This window comes from Zalophus californianus, chromosome 13 (assembly GCF_009762305.2).
Source record: "Zalophus californianus isolate mZalCal1 chromosome 13, mZalCal1.pri.v2, whole genome shotgun sequence".
Taxonomy (NCBI): Eukaryota; Metazoa; Chordata; class Mammalia; order Carnivora; family Otariidae; genus Zalophus; species Zalophus californianus.
The window spans coordinates 63,100,315-63,120,345 of NC_045607.1; the positions used below are offsets into that span (position 1 = coordinate 63,100,315).

The following is a 20,031-nucleotide window of genomic DNA, read 5'->3' on the forward strand; positions in this document are numbered from 1 at the left end:
TTTTCTTTTCCAATTCTAAGCCACATTACTCATTCAAATAAAATTTTCTTAACAGTATTTCAAGGTATCCAATAAATACATAAAAATCTAACAAATATAAATAAAATGAGGGAAAAGCAAGTTTTGACATAATTGTTATTTCTTTTTTTTATTTATTTGAGAGAGAGAGACAGAGAATGAGAGATAGAGAGCGCAAGAGGGAAGAGAGTCAGAGGGAGAAGCAGACTCCCCGCTGAGCAGGGAGCCCGATGCGGGACTCGATCCCGGGACTCCAGGATCATGACCTGAGCCGAAGGCAGTCGCTTAAGCAACTGAGCCACCCAGGCGTCCCCATAATTGTTATTTCTGATACAATGAAATGAACACATTCTTTCCAGTAATGTGTGTGTTATGGATATCAAAACACATGAAAATAAGTGGCAAAAGGCCACCGCACATTTGTATATTTTAATAAAACAATACTCACCATAGTGATGGTGGAAAGTGTTCTTAAAACGGAAATTGAACATCAGAAATAAGATAATCAGGTTAAAAGATACATAATTGACTCAGAAGTCATGTTAAAGTTCCTTTTGTAGTGTATGTTGGCTGTTTGATCTCAGGTAAAAGTCGCTGAATTGGTCCTTTGTGCTGGCCAGTGTAATGGGCACTGGGAATACAAAGGTGAAAAAGACACAATCCCTTCTCTTACTTAGTTTTGAATTACCAGACAAATGATCTACTCCAGATATCAGCATCAGTGGATTAAAATATGCTTACTTTGACTTAAACATTTCAGAATAGTCATTTTATCATAAAATCATTAATACCTCACATACTTTTAAAAAAATGCAACTTATTCAAGAAATTAAACAATGTAATCAATATATTTGGTTACTTTAAAACAATCATTTTAAGTATAACATACAGACGCATATGGTCAACATTTAGTGTTTTTCAGAAAAGATGGTATATATTTTGCTTTTATTTTTGTCTCCATTAATAAAATTGACAATGTAATGAAAGATATATTGTTGTTTACAGTTGTTTACCCTCACACAGTAATTCTTAGCCTTTTTAATCTTATGTTCCACCGGCATTATATCCAATGATCTCAACAAATTAGAAATTAAAAAGCCTACACTTTCAGAAAAAGTTGTACTTCATAAGTACTGTTATTAGTTTTATCATTTATTGTCAGTATTAAACCTATGAAAAAGTTATAGGAGAATTTAAGGCTTTAAAATAAGCAAAAATTATTCCTTCAGTAGTTGAAACATTTTATTATATGGTTGAGTATAAATTTTACTACCTTAGTAATGTAAAACACAAAGATGTTTAAGAAAAAATATTGCCATCAGTAGGTTTATGTGAAATTCTACATCAGGTAGACAAAGTAGAAAAAGATGTTGGCATCTAGAGGTCGGGTGATATGGAATGAAGCTCAGGAGACACAAAATGTATATCAAGAGCACAGTAGGTCAAAAGAAATGAAGAAGGAAGAAAAGGCAAATAAATATTCCATAGTAAGCAGGCTAATCAGGAAGCTGGACAAAGAAGACACTTGTACACCTGGGAAGAAAGGATTAGAAGAAATTTTGTCCAGGGTGACATGTATATCAAGTCATAGATCCCTGGAGCATAGTGTCAGAGGACATGGTATACCACAAACATAAGGAATAGCCAGTTATTGATATTGTAACATTAATTCTGTGTCCCATCTAGGCTCTAGTAGATTAGAGGACTTGTGGTATCACCATGGTATGTAGTTTATTAGATATTCCCAAAGATTTCAATTATATGTCTGAACTAAAATTTATTTCACTTCTTAATGTAAGAATGCCTTGCTAAATTTAACTCAGTCTATGAAAGTCAGCATTTTAAAAATGAAACAATTAGATGTAAAATTACTTACTTTACAAATACTGGATTTATTTTTCTTAATTTTTCAAATATCTTTGGCTTTTCTCATATTATCTGCCTACCTTTGTAGGTATCTGAAGTTTTGAGTATCTTCTTTTTTTAAAAATATTTTATTTATTTAGTTTTCAGAGAGGGGGAGAGAGAGAGAGAGGGTGCAGAAGCAGGGGGAGTGGCAGGCAGAGGGAGAAGCAGGCTCCTGGCTGAGCAGGGAGCCCAATGTGGAACTTGATCCCAGGATCCTGGGATCATGACCTGAGCCAAACGCACCCAAGTGTCCCAGTTTTGGGCATCTTCAAACAAATTTGGTGTTTTATTCCATCTGTGAAATGGTCAGTCTAAGTAGATCTGATTATCTTTTCACCAACAGCTCTAGTGTTGGAAACTTTTTTTGAACCAGGGAAAATTATGTCTCTATGTAGCTTTTTAAAATTGATCCCTTCTAAAATGAAACTTGGATTAAGGCCCTTGCTTTCCCCCAGAGGTCTCAGCTCTAAATATGAAGCTTTCTGGACTGAAAGTAGAAAAAAGTAAAAGTCAGGTTGTATATTTTCTGAGGTTTCTTTAACAACACACTTTTGAATATGTAGAGAGACAAAGGGTAATAAAAAACAGAACTGAAGGATTATAAAAATATATTATACAAATAATAAGAAAAATATTCTAGAGCATACTAAGTAATCTCCATTTCCCTTAATTTTTTTTTTTTTTTTTAATCTCTCATCCTTCCTTTCTCCAGCAGTAGCTATTTGGGCTACCCAACCCAGGCTCCACAGCTTTCATCACATTAAGTTAAGAAAGCTTAAATATGGTATTCTCTATACTCGAATCTTCAGTTTGGTCCCCTACTTTAATTAGGGCAAGGTGGTTATCCTTTACTCCTATAAACACTCCAGGATTGTTCTTACATTCAAATGAAACACATTTAGAAGACTTCCTATGGAGGCGGAAGAAGGCCTGGTCTGGCAATTGATTTTCACATTTTTGTAGCTGAGGAAACAAGAAAGAAAACAACCAGCATGTAAGTGGGAAGTCCAAAGTCAACCTTACCTCCTGCATTAGAAACTAAAGGGGAATAGGTGTAACTTAATATTTCTAGCAAAGCTGCTTACTAAGTAGGGGATGGGAGTGGCGGAGTAGGAAGAAATTGGTAGAGGACTGAAGTGGGGGGGGGTGATTTGATTTGACTCATTGATATTCAGTTGAGAGACATTATAGCTTAGAGTGAGTGGATTTGGATGCAGCAGCTCAGGATTTGTGCCCAACTTTTGCCATGTACTATCTCTAAGACGTGTGTACATTGCTTTACTTCTCAAACCTCAATTTTTTAGTCTAATCAGTTTTCTAGATCAGTCAACCTGCAACTTATCGGCACGTATGTGAATTATGTAAGTGATTATTATTTTAAGCCAGTAAGTGTGGGGGATGGTCTGTATTACAGTAATATTTGACCAGTACAACAACTCTATTATGGCACTACTGCAAGAATTAAAGGAGACTGCTTGTAAAACATTTAGCACAGTATTTGGCATGTAATAGAGCTCTGTATGGGGTCAGCTCATATTATTAAATAGTTATATATGTCCAACACTGTTATATACATTTAGGAATGTTTGTTAAGAAAGATGCTGGTTACCATCCAGTGTTTATGTTAATACATTACATGTTGTATTAGTTAGATTTATAATTTTGTATTTATGTCATTTGTCATCTATATTATACTCTTATGTTTTCTTCCTGGTATCTATCTTTGGCTTGTTTGTTCCTGAAGATGTTTATAAATTTTCATCATGACCAATATTATACTGCTATTTACATTTTTTGTAATAACACTGTAACATTGTGAATCTTGGCATATGGAAATGTTTATGACTTTCCTTTTAGCAGGGTCAGAGTGTAAAATTATTTTTGCATTTGCCTAAGAAAACTATATTTTATCAAGAAACACTTCTTGGAAGAACAAAGTAGTTCCTAAAGTTGAGTAGAAAGGATTTGAGATCATTCTGTATAGCAGTGCTTCTCAAACTTTAATGTGCTTATGAATATCTTGGAGGTTTATTAAATTATGATTCTGATTCAATTGTGAGGAAGCCTGAAATTCTGCGTGTCTAACAAACTCCCAGGTGCACTGCTGGCAGAGATCAGACTTTCAGTAACAAGGCTATACATGCTGTTTGCCTCCCTTTCCTACTCCAGAAGCAAGTTATTTGTAGTAATTGATTGTGTTTTAGGTACAATAGCACAAACAAAACTTCTTCTTTGAAATATGCCAGACACCCAAATCTGCACAAATGAGTGGAGTCAGTTAAGACAGTTAAGGGCATATTTCTATTACCTCCACAGAGTGTTCCTTGTTGTTGGCATGCAGCAAAAAATCTTTGTCTTTTGTAGGACTCAGGTTTACCAATAATGTCTGGCCATCAACACCATCACCTTGCAATTAAAAAAATGTAAATAAAAAATGAAAATCAATTATCATATGGTTTCACTTATTTGTGGAACATAAGGAATGGCATGGAGGACATTAGGAGAAGGAAGGGAAAAATAAGGGGCTTGGAATTGGAGGGAGAGATGAACCATGAGAGACTATGGACTCTGAGAGACAAACAGGGTTTTAGAAGGGAGGGGGAAGGGGGGATTGGTTAGCCCAGTGATGGGTATTAAGGAGGGCACGTACTGCATGGAATACTGGGTGATACACGAAAACAATGGATCATGGATCACCACATCAAAAACTAATGATGTAATGTATGGTGACTAACAACATAATAAAATTTAAAAAAATGTAAATTATAAAGTTAAAAACTTAACTCATTTTAATTTAAATGAATTTAACACCTAGGAAAAGAGTCCAAGATATGATGTAAAATAATTGCTTCATTAACCCATATGTCTTTTAGAAGTATTTGTACCCAAATGAAACTAAAGAATCATTGGACAATTTGGGGGTAATTTTAAGCTCCTTAGTTTTCTTATATGGTTTCTAACTGTAGAATTGTGACTCTATTGGGTATTTCTCTGGGTGTCAGCTTCCCTGTCTGCATGCAAAGCCACTGATAGTTGTCTCCCAATATCCAACTACCCCTTCTTGTGTAATAGAACATTTCCCAGTCTGTTTTCTTGTAATTAAGTGTAGCAATGTGACTAAGTTTTGACCAATATGAGAGGTGAATGGAAGTGTCAGGTGCAACTTCAAGGTTTTGTCCTTAAAGGGAAAAAGAATTCATGCCTTTGTCTTCCTTTGTCCTGCTGATTGGGCATTGTCATGGTAGCAAGTAATCTTGAACCATGTAGATGTTGGCAGAGTCACAGAGAAGGAGCTGGGTCCTTGTACAACCTGTTGAGCAGAACTGCTATTCCAGTCCTGGCTAAGATAAAAATAAAGTTTTGTGTAGCTTAAGCCACTATTATTCTGAATCTCTTTTAAATGTAAACATTTATCCTAATTATTAAGCTGTACAAAGGATGGGTGGAATAAATCCTCTAAGAATCTAAGATTTTACCATGAGTGTGGGCTGGAGAGAACCTTCTGAGACTGCCTTCCTTTTTCATGGAGAATTTTTGGATTTGTCCTTACCCCAAATTCAAGAATTCAAGCACTACAGCTGCCCAGCCCTCCAAATTACCTGTTTCATGAGAGGGGGATTGAGAATCATAATAACGGAATAACACCTTATCTGAAAGAGAATGCATAAAATCCCTTTGGTGAGTTACAATTTTATCAAAAGGTTTCAATTTCAACATATACATAATAGCAGAAAATATCCTCTTATTATATATCAATAAAAGCAAAACTTTTGTGATTTTAAGAAAGGTCTCAAAAATGTATGAATATGCTCTGATGAATTCTCTAACAGAGTCACTATTAAAATATTTAATATGTTGTTCATAGCACTGGTATATTCTTTTACTTGAAGTTGTACTTTGGTGATATTGATAAGGCTGGAAAGATCTAGTGGGTCATTAACAATAGAAACTATGTGTGGTCTTTCTTTCCATCTTTCACAACAGATACCACTTCTCAATATCAACATTCTTCCCTGATAAACCCTGACTAAGCTTCTGAATTCTCCTCAGCTTAGTGGTATTTAGGCATCTGCTGCCAATGCATTGGAGTTAGCACACAGCATGAAATTTATTTGCCATGTCTGAAGTAATCCACCATTTATGGTTTGGTAAATTTATTATTATTATTATTAAGGGGGGGAGATTGAGCTGGAGGGGCAGGAGCAGAGTGAGACGGGGAGAGAGAATCTTAAGTAGGCTTCACGTGCAGCGAGAGCCTGATATGGGGCTTGATCCCAAGGCCCTGAGATCAATGACCTGAGCATTGTTAAGTGTTGGACACTTAACTGACTGATCCACTCAGGCAGGCCTTGGTAAATTTGTTTTTTACTTTACTAGTCATCATTATATCATCATCATACATCATACATCATACATACATCATACTATCATTATAGACAAAAGGAAATATTCTACCTTTCTCTTGGTCTTTTCCCACGTCTTCTACATAGATCTCATAACTTCCATCCTCAAAAACGAAAGTAATAGATTGGTCATTGTATGTGCTCAGGGAAGCAGAATATTCTGTAACAAGTGAAAAGCTTGTCATTAAAAATTCAAAAACACTTGTTCCCATGAACAATCTTTCATCAATTAAAAATAAATGCTTCCTTAAAGGTTTTTGCTTTTTTTCTTTCCAATTTGAGCTGCACTTTGCCCACCACGTTTGGATAGATAAAAGCCTTTGGTGAGTATGTCAGAGGGGGAGACGAACCATGAGAGATGATGGACTCTGAAAAACAAACTGAGGGTTCTAGAGGGGAGGGGGGTAGGGGGATGGGTTAGCCTGGTGATGGGTATTGAGGAGGGCACGTTCTGCATGGAGCACTGGGTGTTATGAACAAACAATGAATCATGGAACACTGCACCAAAAACTAATGATGTAATATATGGTGATTAACATAACAATAAAAAAATAAAAAAAAAAGCCTTTGGTGCAAGCTTAATGTAGCTCAAAGGATAAGGTGTGCCATTTGAATGGGATTAGAGATACTAGTCTCTTGCTTGAAAACCATAAGAGGTCACATTAGTGTGTTTATGGGAGGATTTGGTGGAGAGAAAGAAGCTGGAAAACTGACAGACTTTGCCTGAGGAAACCTCTGCTTCCTTGCTTCTTATGGTCAGGGGAACTGTGGATAAGGAGACTGTATTTTGATAGACATGGTTAAATGAATTACCCATCTGTAAGGTGTGGAGTTATTCAGAGACTTCCAACAATCCTGGAGAGTGTAAGTGTGAGTACCATTCTGTCCTCTGGCTAAATAACAGAGACACTTAGAGCAGTATTCCCAACTTTTAAAAAAATGTTCCAGCACACGTAGAAAAGGAGAATATTTCTACTGCATGCTGGGGTAAATTGGTGTAGAATTAGGGACTAACTATGTTGGTCCTTAAGAAAAAATTATTATGTTTTCTTTATTTTATAGAATTGTGCTAAGAAAAATAACATACAAAACAGAAGAATGTTAAATATTGAGTCTGTATATGGAACTTCTAAAGTAAAATGATTTAAAAATACCTAATGAGAAACTTCAGTTTACTTCTGGGAACTTAAGACATTTATATCAGAATTATGCTTGAAATGGCAACATGCAATTCCTGTTCAAAGTTTCGTAATGATCTCTTCACTTCTTGATGGTCTCCATCAGTTTGGACTTTATTTGCACGAGTAGCTGATGCAATGCAACTTAAAGCCATTTGAACAACCATTGAAAATGTTTAAGAGTTGAAATTTTATTTTAAAAATATAATAGTTCTTAATTTTCTTTCATTGTCAAAATGTTGAAATTTGGGGGGGGACATGTGGGGTTTTTTTTCCCCCAAAGGATAACATATTTTCCCCAGGAATAATGTATATGGGATTCTAATCCATAACAAGCATTTCAAAATAATGATGGAGGGCTAACTATAAAGTGTACATTCATTGTTAGAGTAGCTACTCTGTACCTAGTTTGAATACCACTAAATGGGTATGTGGACAGCAAATGGACAGAAGTTTCTGTTATACAAGAAGGCATAGACTTGGAGCTTCTTCCTAGAGTGGCATTGGTCCTGTGTCTTACCTCCCTCCTCACACCCACACCACCCTCATCACCAGTCATACCTTGGATACTCGGAATATTAGTTGCTCCAATACATTTCTGGACCATAGGTACCTCACAGGCAAAGTCTTTCTTTAGCTGCTGACGACAAGCAGTGAATACCACATGGTGCTCTTTGTACTTTTCAGCTGTAGGACAAGGAGAGAGTAGGAGTGGACTGTCAGTATCCACTCTGCCCAAATCTCTTTACCCCCATTGGAGGATTCCCAGTCAAAGCTGCTTGCTGGGACTGACCCCAGGGCTTTAGCCACCCCATAATCTGAAGGGATCAGTACTTCCTGGCACACTTATACCCCAGTAGGGCATACCCATTGGAGACCAGGTGGAAGAAAACTAGTTACCCATGGTCTCAACACCCAAAAATAACTGCTATTAACATTTTAGTTTAGTTCCTTTAAATAAAAAAAAACACTTAAAAATACTGTAAATATATTTATAATTTTATATCCTGTGTTTTCACTTAATAGTATAACATAACCATTTTCTCCCATGCTATAAAAACTCTTTATATGTCCTTTTGAAAATGGCTAGAAAATAGTTCAGCATCCTTACTTTTTTCAGAAGGAAAATTTGCTCAAGGGAAAAAATTACATATCCAAGATGTGGTAAATAAAGGCAAATAGAAGCCCATTATTATATTGAAGAATTACTAGGAAATGTAGTTTCGCCTTACCTGTTCTTGGTGGATGCCTTTTGGTGATTTCTTTCCTAAAATAACAGGCTGTCTTTTCTATGATAAGGCCAGAGCGCAGCTGCATAAAATACATCTGGCAAACTTCTTCAGCTTTCTGTTGGGATTCTAAACAGTTGAAAATTTTTGATACTGTTTCATTCCATCCATTTTTATCCTTTTACAAACCCTAAGTGTAGGAGACCAAGAAAGTAACTAAAGGTCTACAGTTTTGGGACCCCTGGGTGGCTCAGTCAGTTAAGTGGCTGCCTGCAGCTGAGGTCATGATCTCAGGGTCCTGGGATTGAGCCCCACATTGGGCCCCCTGTTCAGCGGGGAGCCTGTTTCTCCCTCTCCCTCTGCCTGCTGCTGCCCCTGCTTATGCATGCGCTCTCTCTGACAAGTAAATAAATAAAATCTTTAAAAAAAATATGTTTGCTAAAAAAAAAGGTCTATAGTACCTCATCAGAAATCTTGGGGCCAGTGTGTTTCAAAATTCACAGTTTTTTAGATTTTATAATTGTCATGTAGAGTATATACTATATATACATATATATATAGTACTCCCAGCAGGGACTAGGGCAGTACTCACATAATCAAAAATTAATTATTGATTTTATAGTGAAATATAGGAAAATTTACATAAAGTGAAATAAACACCTCATGTTGGTTCAGGTCAGGATTTGACTGTCATGTAAGTTCAGATCATATTTTATCACCAAATGAGTTATGAAAAATTTTAGGTCTTTAGAAAAATTTTGGTTTTCAGAATTCTATATAAGGGAGTGTAGATCTACATCCAACATACATCAGTCTTTGCCTGAGGGGGAACTTTTATGGTCATATGAAGTCTATAATCTTTTTTACTTATCTAGAATGTACTTTTAATAATTTTAGAGGGACAGCTATAGTCTCTAGAGTTTATTGATGCTAAAAATAACTGACTCATGTTAAGGAGCTTTTTTCCCTATATTTTCTTCTAGGAGTGTCATGGTTTCAGGTCTTACATTTAAGTCTTTAATCCATTTCAGGTTAGTTTTTGTGAGTTCTTTTACATGTGAATATCCAGTTTTCCCAGCACCATTTATTGAAGAGACTATTGTTTCTTCTTTGAGTATTCTTGCCTCCCTCGTCAAATGTTAGTGTGTTATCTGCAATTTTAGGAACTAACATAATAAATACAAATTAAATCAGTTAAAGTAAATAAGTATTTAATCACCTATTTAGTAATTTTTATTCATTTAGTCAAAGAAAAGGTCTCAAGTAAAAAATTAAATTTGCTACTTGGAAATTCATAAAAGCCTTTCAGGTCAAACAGAAAAGAAAGTCGTAACACTTGAGTCATGGCACCTCAACTTTTAACATTACAGTAAATGAATTATTAAGAAATTTCTATAACACAGCCAAATTTCAGTTTTTCACTCACAGTAATTCAGAAAATGAAAATAGTTACTTGTGACTTTGGGATCCATTCTATGATTTTTTTTTTTAATTTTCTAAAAGATTTGTCTTCCTCATATGCTTTTCAAAGTTAAGTAAATTTTATTAGCCATCGTTTTGAATTATCTATATCTTGCCTCCAATTCAGATGGACATCTTCCTTTAAGTCTCTTCAACTGTCTGAACAGGGCAAAAACCACTTAATTATACTCACATCTACCCTGGAACTTCCCAACATTGCATCATAGCTTATAAATATCAGCTATAGTATCGCATATTTATGGTAGTGCTTTTACAATGCAAAGAAATTTATAAAGCTATACCAGAGCGAGCATTGAACTTGGTCTCCTAATGAGTAATCTAAGACAATACTTTATTAACTACATCACATTGTCTCTCCAGACCTAAAGGGCATAAGATGATATTATAAGGATGCTCATTCCTTACATACTTATCTTTATGTTGTATTCAGAATCCCATGGGACATGACTGACACTCATGTCTAATACAGAGAGTGGACTCTCTGGGGAGCAGGATGTGGGTCTTGGGTGTAGTTAGAAGTAAGGGTCATGATATTGAGGAAGGATTATGGATGTGGAAGAAGACAGGGGCTAAAGACAGTGATGTAGGTGTTAGCATCTAGTGGGACAAACACTGGATATAATATATAAAGGGGTGACTACATTTGAAGTATTGAAGATACTTCACATTGGGAGAATTTGGAAGAAGGTATACTTTGGTGTTTGGGGCAGCTGAAAGTATAGTGTAATGGTTGTGCTCTCAGATGGGAAACACAAAGCTGTCATGGCCTTGGGGACTCTGTGGGAGAGAGTTCTCACTGGGGTCAAAGGGCCATGTCAAGCTTATGTAAGGACTGTTGTCACTTCCTATGTCTCTATCTTGCCTGATGTCTGAAAGCAGTGTCTTAGCATGGCTTGTGAGGAAATTCTCATAAGTAATTTCATCATAGCAACAGCATGATGAAACCCCTCACGCATTTCTGGTGAGTAAATGGGAAGGGGCCTGGAAATCTTACGTAGTTCTGCCACTGAGAGAGCCAGACTATGGCTGAGCCTAAGGGGAACTACATAAGTGAATCACTCATCTTTCATTTCTTTCCCAAACACCTATTTCTCCAAGCTTTCTTCTCACTGCTTATTACCCTTGATTGATCTGTGGCATTTGACTTTATGGTTCAGGCCAAATAAAATGTTTCTGCTGGATGGATCTGCCCCAAGGCTCCCATATTGTGACTTCTGGCTATATCCATAAGGAAACTAGATTGTCAGGGCAGGAAAAGTGTTGATGGATGTAGGGGGAGGAAGTAGCAGAGGAAAATGGCCTGACTCTGGGAGTAGCTTCCTGGAAACTGGGAAGGGAATGAGTTTGGGGAGGGGCTTTTCTCTAGTTCATCAAGTCCTGTATCTTGTCTGTGGTAGAGGTGAAATACTCTGGTGCTGACTCATATGGAACCTCACTGTATGTATATCTCTAGTGGGTGGATATTGAGTTTTGTGGCTTTGTGACTGTGTCAAAACTTGTTAGCCCAAAGGAGGAGAAGGAACTAAAACAAGCTTTCTTGCTTTGTTGCTTGGTGGCTCAGAACAGTTTATCAAGAAAAATAAGATATGACTTTGCTTGCACCTCGAATTTTGAGAAATACCTGCCACACACTTTATAGGTATCTGTTGAAATTTTGGCCAAGAGTGTATAAATAATGACAATGTTAGTGTTAAACTGAGCCAATATCATAGGAAAAGAAGATCTGCTAAGAGACAATAAAAATAATGTGCTATATTCCAAAGCCATATAAATGGTTTGGGGATTATCTTTATCACTGTTTCTTTAAATGGTATAAATGAGCTGTTAGGGCCACTGCACGCTTAAAGGAGGGGTTACATTTTAATTTTTGCATCAATGCTAGCAATTCTGGCATAAACTCCAGCCTACTCCCTCACGCCAGTAACTATGAAGGGGCCACAACTCCTGGGGTGCAAGGAAAACACATTCTTTTTTTTTAAGAGAGAGAGTGGGTATGCACAAGCTGGCGGGGGGGCAGAGGAAATTTATTAGGAGGGAATTTGAAGACACAGAGTCAGTTCCACGGAGTCACTGTTTCTACACAGAGCATTTTGACTCAGACACAAAAGGACTAACTTAACTGTGATTTTCTGGCCATTCAGAAGCCACAGTCAAATTAATGTTTTCCCTGGTTACTAAAACCAACATGGGTGGGCCACAGCCCCAGGGAAAAGAGAAAATGATATTCTTTAACACTGCTTTATCTTCTAGCCTGAAAGATGTTCAGGGAAATGGAGAGGAGAACAAAGGACAAAGGTACACCTGTCCCTACCATCATTCCTCATCTATTTTCTCTCCAGTCTGGCCAGGGTTCTATTAACTTTCTTCTGTGTTACCTCTTTTGTATGGAAAAAAATGTGAGTATAAATATGCATAATTTTTTTCCTAGGATAATTTTTTTAAAGATGTATTTATTTATAAGAGAGAGAAAGAGAGCACAGGGGCACATACATACTCTCCAGTGGGGGAAGGGTCAGAGGGAGAGAATCTCAAGCAGACTCCCCACTGAGCTTGGAGACTGTTGTGGGGCTCAATCTCACAACCCAAAGATCACGACCTGAGTGGAAACCAAGAGTCAAGACACTTAACCAAATGAACCGCCCAAGTGCCCCCAGGATAATTTTCAGAATCAAAGAGATAGCCCTTTCATCTTAGAGCTATGGCTACTGCCTGACTTTATTTACCCTTCAATTTATGCCAGATTCTTTGAGTTTGCAATTGGACAGACTTGAGCATCATTTGATCAATTCTATTTTATTTGGGGCATGGATTATTCAAATATCTTCACTTATTAATCTTTCCTTTATCAGAAGTTGCAAGTCAAGACCACAGCTTGATACATCAAAGTTGTATATTATATATACAATAAATATTGAATTAAAGAAGATCAGATTAAAATTTTGTTAGTCTAGGAAAAAGAATTTGGGACTAGTTGGAAAGAGGTGTGGATAAGGAGGGATTGATATGAAGGACTATGTATGTTTATCACTATTAGCAGGTTTAAATTACTCAAGCCATTCTTGTCCTGCGATGTATCAAATAAGCAAAAGTTGGCTATGTATAGTCTGTTTAAAGCCAAATGCTGCTGTATTACAAACTTATGAGCTATCCCTTTTAATTTCAGCTCTTATAGTCTTAGTAGCTTTTGGAAAGATAACATGTATGAACATCAGAATAATAAGAATTTGATAACAGATAAAAATAGTGTGTAAAACAATCAGAATTTCTTAAGTCCTTACTTCTCAGCTTGGGAGATTTTACCAAAGCCTTGCTTGCTGAACTCTTCATCTTTGCTGGGGAGATTTTGGTGGCTGAATACTTCATTTTAGTCTTCATTTTTCAGGCTTCTGTGGATTAAAATGTAGCATTAGTTCAATTGTTTCAACTTGAAAATAAACAGAAACAACTGTGGCTAACTCAAAATAGCATTAATAACATAGCCACATAAAGAAAATAATTATTTCAGTAAAATTTGAATATAGTTTTCTGAAAATATATCCATATTGAAATATAGTCAGAGGACAAAAAGAACTACAAGAAATCTTAAACTTTACTTAGTGGGTTTATTGGTGGTAGTATTATTGATATTAGGATTCTGAAATGTTTTTACTATATTATAGGATAGAGCAAATAAGTAGATATATTGATATTATAGGATTTTGATTGCAGTGGAAAGGAGATACAAATATAAAATATAAGAGGCCAAGGGAAAAATCTCTGTAATGTTAAATCTGAGTCAGCACTATCAGTGTGCCCGTATCTTAGGTTCTAAATACTTTTTCCTCTAAAAAGAACCAGGACTCTCTAGGTCTGGGCTGAGAATGTGGAAGTGAATATGAAATATTCAGTTATGCCAGAAAGCAGTCATTCAAAAACTTGTGAGTTTGTGTCAAAAGGACATAGGAGTCTCCCTTAAAGGGTTTCTCACTGGCCAAATTTGGCACAATTTGAGCATCAGAAAGAATAATGATGGTAATTCACTATAAAACATTTCATGCAAAAAGAAACCCACCAGTCCATAGCATTCCTCAAGAATGAATGAACAAGAGACTTATTCATTACAGAAGGAATGGTAGAATTAGAAAAATAACAATCTTGTAGCCCCCAGTGTAATACTTGATTTAAGCAAGGATCATCAATGGATGCTATGCCTTGAGTGTCAAGATGGGTCAGAGTACCTTACTGAAAGAATATGCATTTTCTCTTATAAATTGCAGAAAGCCCTGTATTCATTTAGTAGGGTACCATAGCCTGGCTTCATCATCAAGGTAAAGTAGTGGTGCTTTGATTTGTGGAGGGAGCAGGACTTCTCCAGCCTTAAATCCTCCCCTTACATGTTTGAAATTCTATTAATAGTTACTTCTACTTGTATTAAGCCTTGCCCTCTTTTTCCTAGATTAAAAAAAAATTCAGTGTATTCCCAGGGTGGTTACTATTTAAATCTCTTACAAAGTTTATATGAATCGGCCCTTTTAGCAGGGTAAGGGATGAGCACTGAGTTACTACATTAGAGGACTCCGTGAAAGATAAACTTCATGCAACTTTATTTTTGTTTCTGAACAACCTTGAATAGACTGAAATTCCAAATTTTCTTATTTAGATAGAACTAGAATCTTACACACAGCCATCCTATTTACAACTGGCTTCATGAGCAAAAATCTTCAATGGTAGAAGAACACTTAGAAGCAGAGAACCTTAGATATAATTTTCCTGAGCCTCTAAATCTATGGATGAGTTAGCTAAGACTGAAAGAAAGTGCCTTGCCCAGGATCACAAAAACAAAACTGGGACCAGAATCTAGTCTCCTGATTTCCATCTTTATGCCAGAGCTTCTGCACGGTGTCTCCTCTCTCCTTCCTCCAATGTAGGAAGAAAATAATCAGAACTGGGAATTTGGGCAGTTGTCCAACTTCTTTAGAAATAATAAATTTCTAAATATGGTGGTTGATATGTAATCATAACATGTGCAGTTAGGTAATCTTACTGTAGTTAAATTTTAAATTTTCAGGAAATCATTCAAATAATACCCTGCACACAGTAGGTATGCAGGTAACACTTTACTGATAACATGAAAATTGTAATGCTGGATTATTTTTTGTTTGTTTGTTTTCTTTTTTATCCAAAGATCCTTATGTCCCAGAAAAAAAAGTTCTCCTGGATGGACATTTACCCCCCTCCCCCGCGACAAACTGTTGCATTTTCAAATAAATCTGGGAAATATTCCTATCTATATTCCACGTCTTGTGAAGTCAGAACCACATTAGCATAGTAAAGATGTTGACAGTCCTTCATTGAAGATTCATGGGTACTTTTGTTTAATTATTTTTGGTAATTATTTGATCTTGTAACTTCCCCCACTACCTCTATTAACACCCTTATTAACAAGGACTATCTATTATCATGGACTAATCTGAGATAACATACTTGGAGGAACTCTGCTCTAAACCAAAATTAGCTTTCTGATTTAAGCAACATAGATAAGAAACTGAAATACCACATTTACAATGGAGTGATTGACACAGAGAAAGTCAGCTGCTTTTTAAGAATCAAATGATAAGTCAAAAGCATAGTCAGAAAAAAAAAAAAGCATAGTCAGGAAATATTTTTAAATCCTATTCTAAAAAACAAAGCATTTTCTTTAAACAGTCTACAAATCTTTTGCTTTAAAAAATACAATCACTCTTTTCAGACTTAAAATTTACTCTTCTCATATTTTTAAGTCAGAAATATTTCAGAATATATAGCAATATAAAAATCACTGGTTCTTTCATGCTGCTTTTCCCAATAATATAGGCAAATATTCTTACACACTGGTTATGATACCTTACCTTAGTTATAAACGTGAAGGGCTGGTCTCAAATAATGAAGTTTCTTGTCGTCAGCATTTGGTAGTGGCTGATGCTATATTCCAACTCTACTTATATATATGCACTTGGATTAAGCAACATTGGGTGGCAGTGTCTGATGAATGAGGCAATGCAAATAGCACTAGTTGAATGGGTTAGAATGAGTGGGAGTATATATTATCCCACAGCCAAATCCTAAACAGAGCTTTAAGATTATTTTAACTGCAGCACTTTCAGTGAGTTATACTCAGTTAATCATTAATTTTTATGAAACCTCTATGACATGGACTCTAGGTATTGTTTATTGCTCAATGTAGAGCATACAAGGGCACAGACTTTCATTGCCTTTCTCTTTTCTATTGGGAAGTTGAAAACTTTAGGTAATTTTTTTCTGATTATAAAAATGATGGATGTGCACTCAGAAAATGGATAAATGATAAGAAAGCATATATAAGCTATATATCCTGACATTCTTTTTCCAATACAGAAATACTATGCATATATATTTTTTCATAAAAAATAGAATCTACTGCAAGTATTATTTTGTAAGCTGCTTTTTTGATTTTCCAATTAATGTCAGAAATATTCTTTTACAGGAAGCATTATAAATAGCTTTCAATCATGTAAGTATACCATAACAAATCTTTTATTGATTAACACTTTTTTTTAAAGATTTTATTTATTTATTTGAGAGAGAGAGAATGAGAGATAGAGAGCACGAGAGGGAAGAGGGTCAGAGGGAGAAGCAGACTCCCTGCTGAGCAGGGAGCCCAATGTGGGACTCGATCCCGGGACTCCAGGATCATGACCTGAGCCGAAGGCAGTCGCTTAACCAACTGAGCCACCCAGGCACTCTTATTGATCAACACTTTGGCTGTTTCTGTTTTTTTTCTTTCTTTTCTTCTTTTCTAATATCACCAGTGTTGCAATTGACATGTGAGTCTGTGTGTGTGTGTGTGTGTGTGTGTGTGTGTGTGTGTGTTGTAATTCTTGGTTAACTTTTGTATGTTCATTGGTAGCACAAATTCCTAGTAGCAAGATTGCTGAATCAAAGGGTTTGTGCATCTTACATGTTGATGAGATATTACCCCATTGAATTTCTAAAAGTTTGTATTGGTTTATAGTTTTTTCAGTGATCCAGGTGAATGCTCTTTTCACCATTGCCTTAGCAGCAATGGGTGTCATCACCTTTAAAATGTTTGCCTTTCTAGTGGAATTTAAGAAACAAAACAAATGAGCAAAGGGGAAAAAAAGAGGGAGGCAAACCAAGAAACATACTCTTAACTCTAGAGAACAAATTATGGTTACCTACCAGAGGGGAGGTGGGTGGGGGGATGGGTGAAATAGGTGGTGGGGATTAAGGATGGCATTTGTCATGATAAGAACAGAGTGATGGATGGAAGTGTTGAACCACTGTATTGTACACTTGAAACTAATATTATACTGTATGTTAACTAACTGCACTTTAAATAAATAAAAATTTTTAAAAATTGCCTTTCTAAGGAGTGGAAAATATCTCATGGTTTTGAATTTTATTTATTTAGTGAAATTAAGCATCTTTTAAACAATGTATTTGTTGTCAATTTCTATAAAATATTGATTTATATGAATTCTTTGTAAAGTAAGAAATGAAACATGTGTTATCTGTGACATGTGTTGAAAAATTTTCCCCAGTACCATTTATCTTTAGACTATTAGTGGCATTTTTTTTGGCCATACATAAATTTTCAAATCTCATGTGGTCAAATTTAATTATTGTTTTAGAATTTCTGGATTTTGTGTCCTGCTTCAAAAAACCTCCCCTCCTCTAAAATTATAAATAAATTTATCACACCATTTTCTAAAATTGTATACTACTTAAAACCTAAATCTTTGATCCACTATTACATTTAGTATAGAAGGAATAGGATTTTTTTCCACTCCAGTGCTTATCTCAACCACACATGTAATCCAGTTTAGACAAAGTGAAGTTTCATATGTTATGTTGGGACTAGCAGGCAAAGGGCTGTGAATGCAGCAACAAGGAGTTGGAATTTTATCCTGTAGCCAACAGGAATCTTTTAAAAGTTTTTTAAGCAAGTGAGAAGTATTATAAAAAATGTGTTTTGTGAATGTAATTTTATGTTTGCGTGAAAGATCATCTGAAAGAATGAAAGAAGAGAAAGCTAGGAAACAAAGCCCAGTCAGGAGGCAAATTAAAATAGCCCAGGAAAAAGCAGTGAGGGCAGGGACTAGGGCAATGTTAGTGAGGCCAGTAAGGAGGGGATGAAGGTGGTGAGTGCTGCAAGCATTTCAGAGAGTCCTTGTTCCAGCTCCGCTAAGTCACTTAGCTCCTTAGTGGCTGAATCAGGATTAGAACCCAAGCTGCACTCTTGGTTCAGGGTTGTGTCCATCACAGAGCCTCCACAGCTCTTTTTGGATGTGTTTGTATCAGCTCTGGACTGGGGAAGTGAGGAGGTGAAGGGAACTGAGGGGGCTGTCAGGTGTTCAGGGTAGGAAACTCAGGTGAAGAGTCCATTTTCAGGTACAGATAATGAGTCTGATGTGGGGCAGATGGAATTTGAGATAAATGAGGAACAAATATGGAACTTTCAGCACTGAGCTGGTATTAGGTTGTGGGTGGGTCGGGGAGGCCAGAGTTAGCAATCTGGATTCACTACATGTGGATTTCAGCATGAGAATTGATGATGTAGGAACAAATGAGATTGTCTCAGCTGAGTGTAGAACAGGAAGAGCAGGCTACGTCTAAATGGAACTATAGGGAATCTTACATTTAAGGGGTAGGAGAAGATAAGGAATTAGCAAAGAAGACCAGAAAGAGAACCAGAAAAAAGAAGAGTTAATATATTATGAAGTCTAAGAGAGAAAACCATCTCAAAAAGGAACATTGGGTTGATGAGCACTAGTAGACCCAGATGGAGATTAGAGACCTTGGAGAGAGTCCAGTAAGCATGGGAATCTCCAAGAAACTGCAGTGGATTGCACAGTGTGGAGGAGGAACTAAGACTTTTTCAAGAAATACATTAATGAAAGGGAAACAAAGAGAAAATTCTATTTTGACAGTACCATGGAGAAGGGAAGATGCTGCTTACTAGTTAGAGAATCTTGGACAAGTTACTTGATATTTCTAAGCTCTTAGTTTCCTCATAATAATTTTCTTTATAATAATTTGAACTCAGTGGCTCATGACAAGAATTATATGAGAAGGTATATTTTAAACCGTTGGCACAGTAGCTGGCACATAGTGGGAACTTAATACGTGTTTTTATTGTTATTATTGATTTTTTTATTGGTATATGGCAGTCTTGGGCTTGTTTCAATGTAGAGAGAAAAAGAAAATGAAAAGAGAGAAATGAAATGGAGAAAACTGATATAATAAAGTCCCAGAGGAGACAGAGAGAGGAAAAAGAATACTAGTGGAGGGGTTGGCTTTGAAAAGGAGGACGCGTACTTCTTTAGAAGAGGAGGAAGAGCAAGAGAATGGGTGAGATGTGAAGTTTTAAGGGACATGAACTTGATAGTCTTGTAAAAATGACCTGAATCTTCATAAAGTAGGTTGTGAGAAGAGTTATAGAAATTGAGAGAAATAAGTATGAGTTTTCATTTTTGAGGGTAAGTAGTTCCTTGGAGAATGTAAAAAAAGAATTTATAAGGAACGGGAAACTACTGTTTGTGGATATCAAGTTTCAGTTTTAGAAGATGAAAAGTGTTTGGACATGGGTTGTGGTAATGGTTACTCAATAATATGAATGTACTCCATACCACTGCACTACACACATAAAATGGTCAAAATGATAAATCTTACCACAATTTAAAAAATGACTTTAAAAAGGTTAAAAAAATGGGAGTAGGAGAAGTAGAAAGATGAGGTTGTTTGTAAACCAAGGAATTCCAATGTTCTCTATCTTGGAGGTAGAAAAGTTCTGAT

General features: G+C 36.1%; 1 protein-coding gene across 5 annotated transcripts in view; it reads right to left on the reverse strand.

Moving 5' to 3' along the window:
* Window positions 1–248: 248 nt before the first annotated feature.
* IL33 (interleukin 33) overlaps window positions 249–20,031 on the reverse strand; it is a 39,058-nt gene continuing 19,275 nt past the window's right edge. For 2 of the 5 annotated variants that reach the window (XM_027616938.1, XM_027616940.1), the window contains 8 exons: window positions 16,086–16,218; window positions 13,497–13,604; window positions 8,740–8,865; window positions 8,069–8,194; window positions 6,382–6,489; window positions 5,526–5,576; window positions 4,235–4,332; window positions 2,447–2,889 (listed from right to left, as the gene is read on the reverse strand). In XM_027616938.1, coding sequence (XP_027472739.1) covers window positions 2,692–2,889; window positions 4,235–4,332; window positions 5,526–5,576; window positions 6,382–6,489; window positions 8,069–8,194; window positions 8,740–8,865; window positions 13,497–13,593 — 804 coding nt within the window. In that variant the 5' untranslated portion in view covers window positions 13,594–13,604; window positions 16,086–16,218 and the 3' untranslated portion in view covers window positions 2,447–2,691. Of the gene's footprint in view, window positions 650–2,446; window positions 2,890–4,234; window positions 4,333–5,525; window positions 5,577–6,381; window positions 6,490–8,068; window positions 8,195–8,739; window positions 8,866–13,496; window positions 13,605–16,085; window positions 16,219–20,031 lie in introns of those variants that run through there. The other 3 variants (XM_027616941.1, XM_027616937.1, XM_027616942.2) reach the window with 2 other exon arrangements.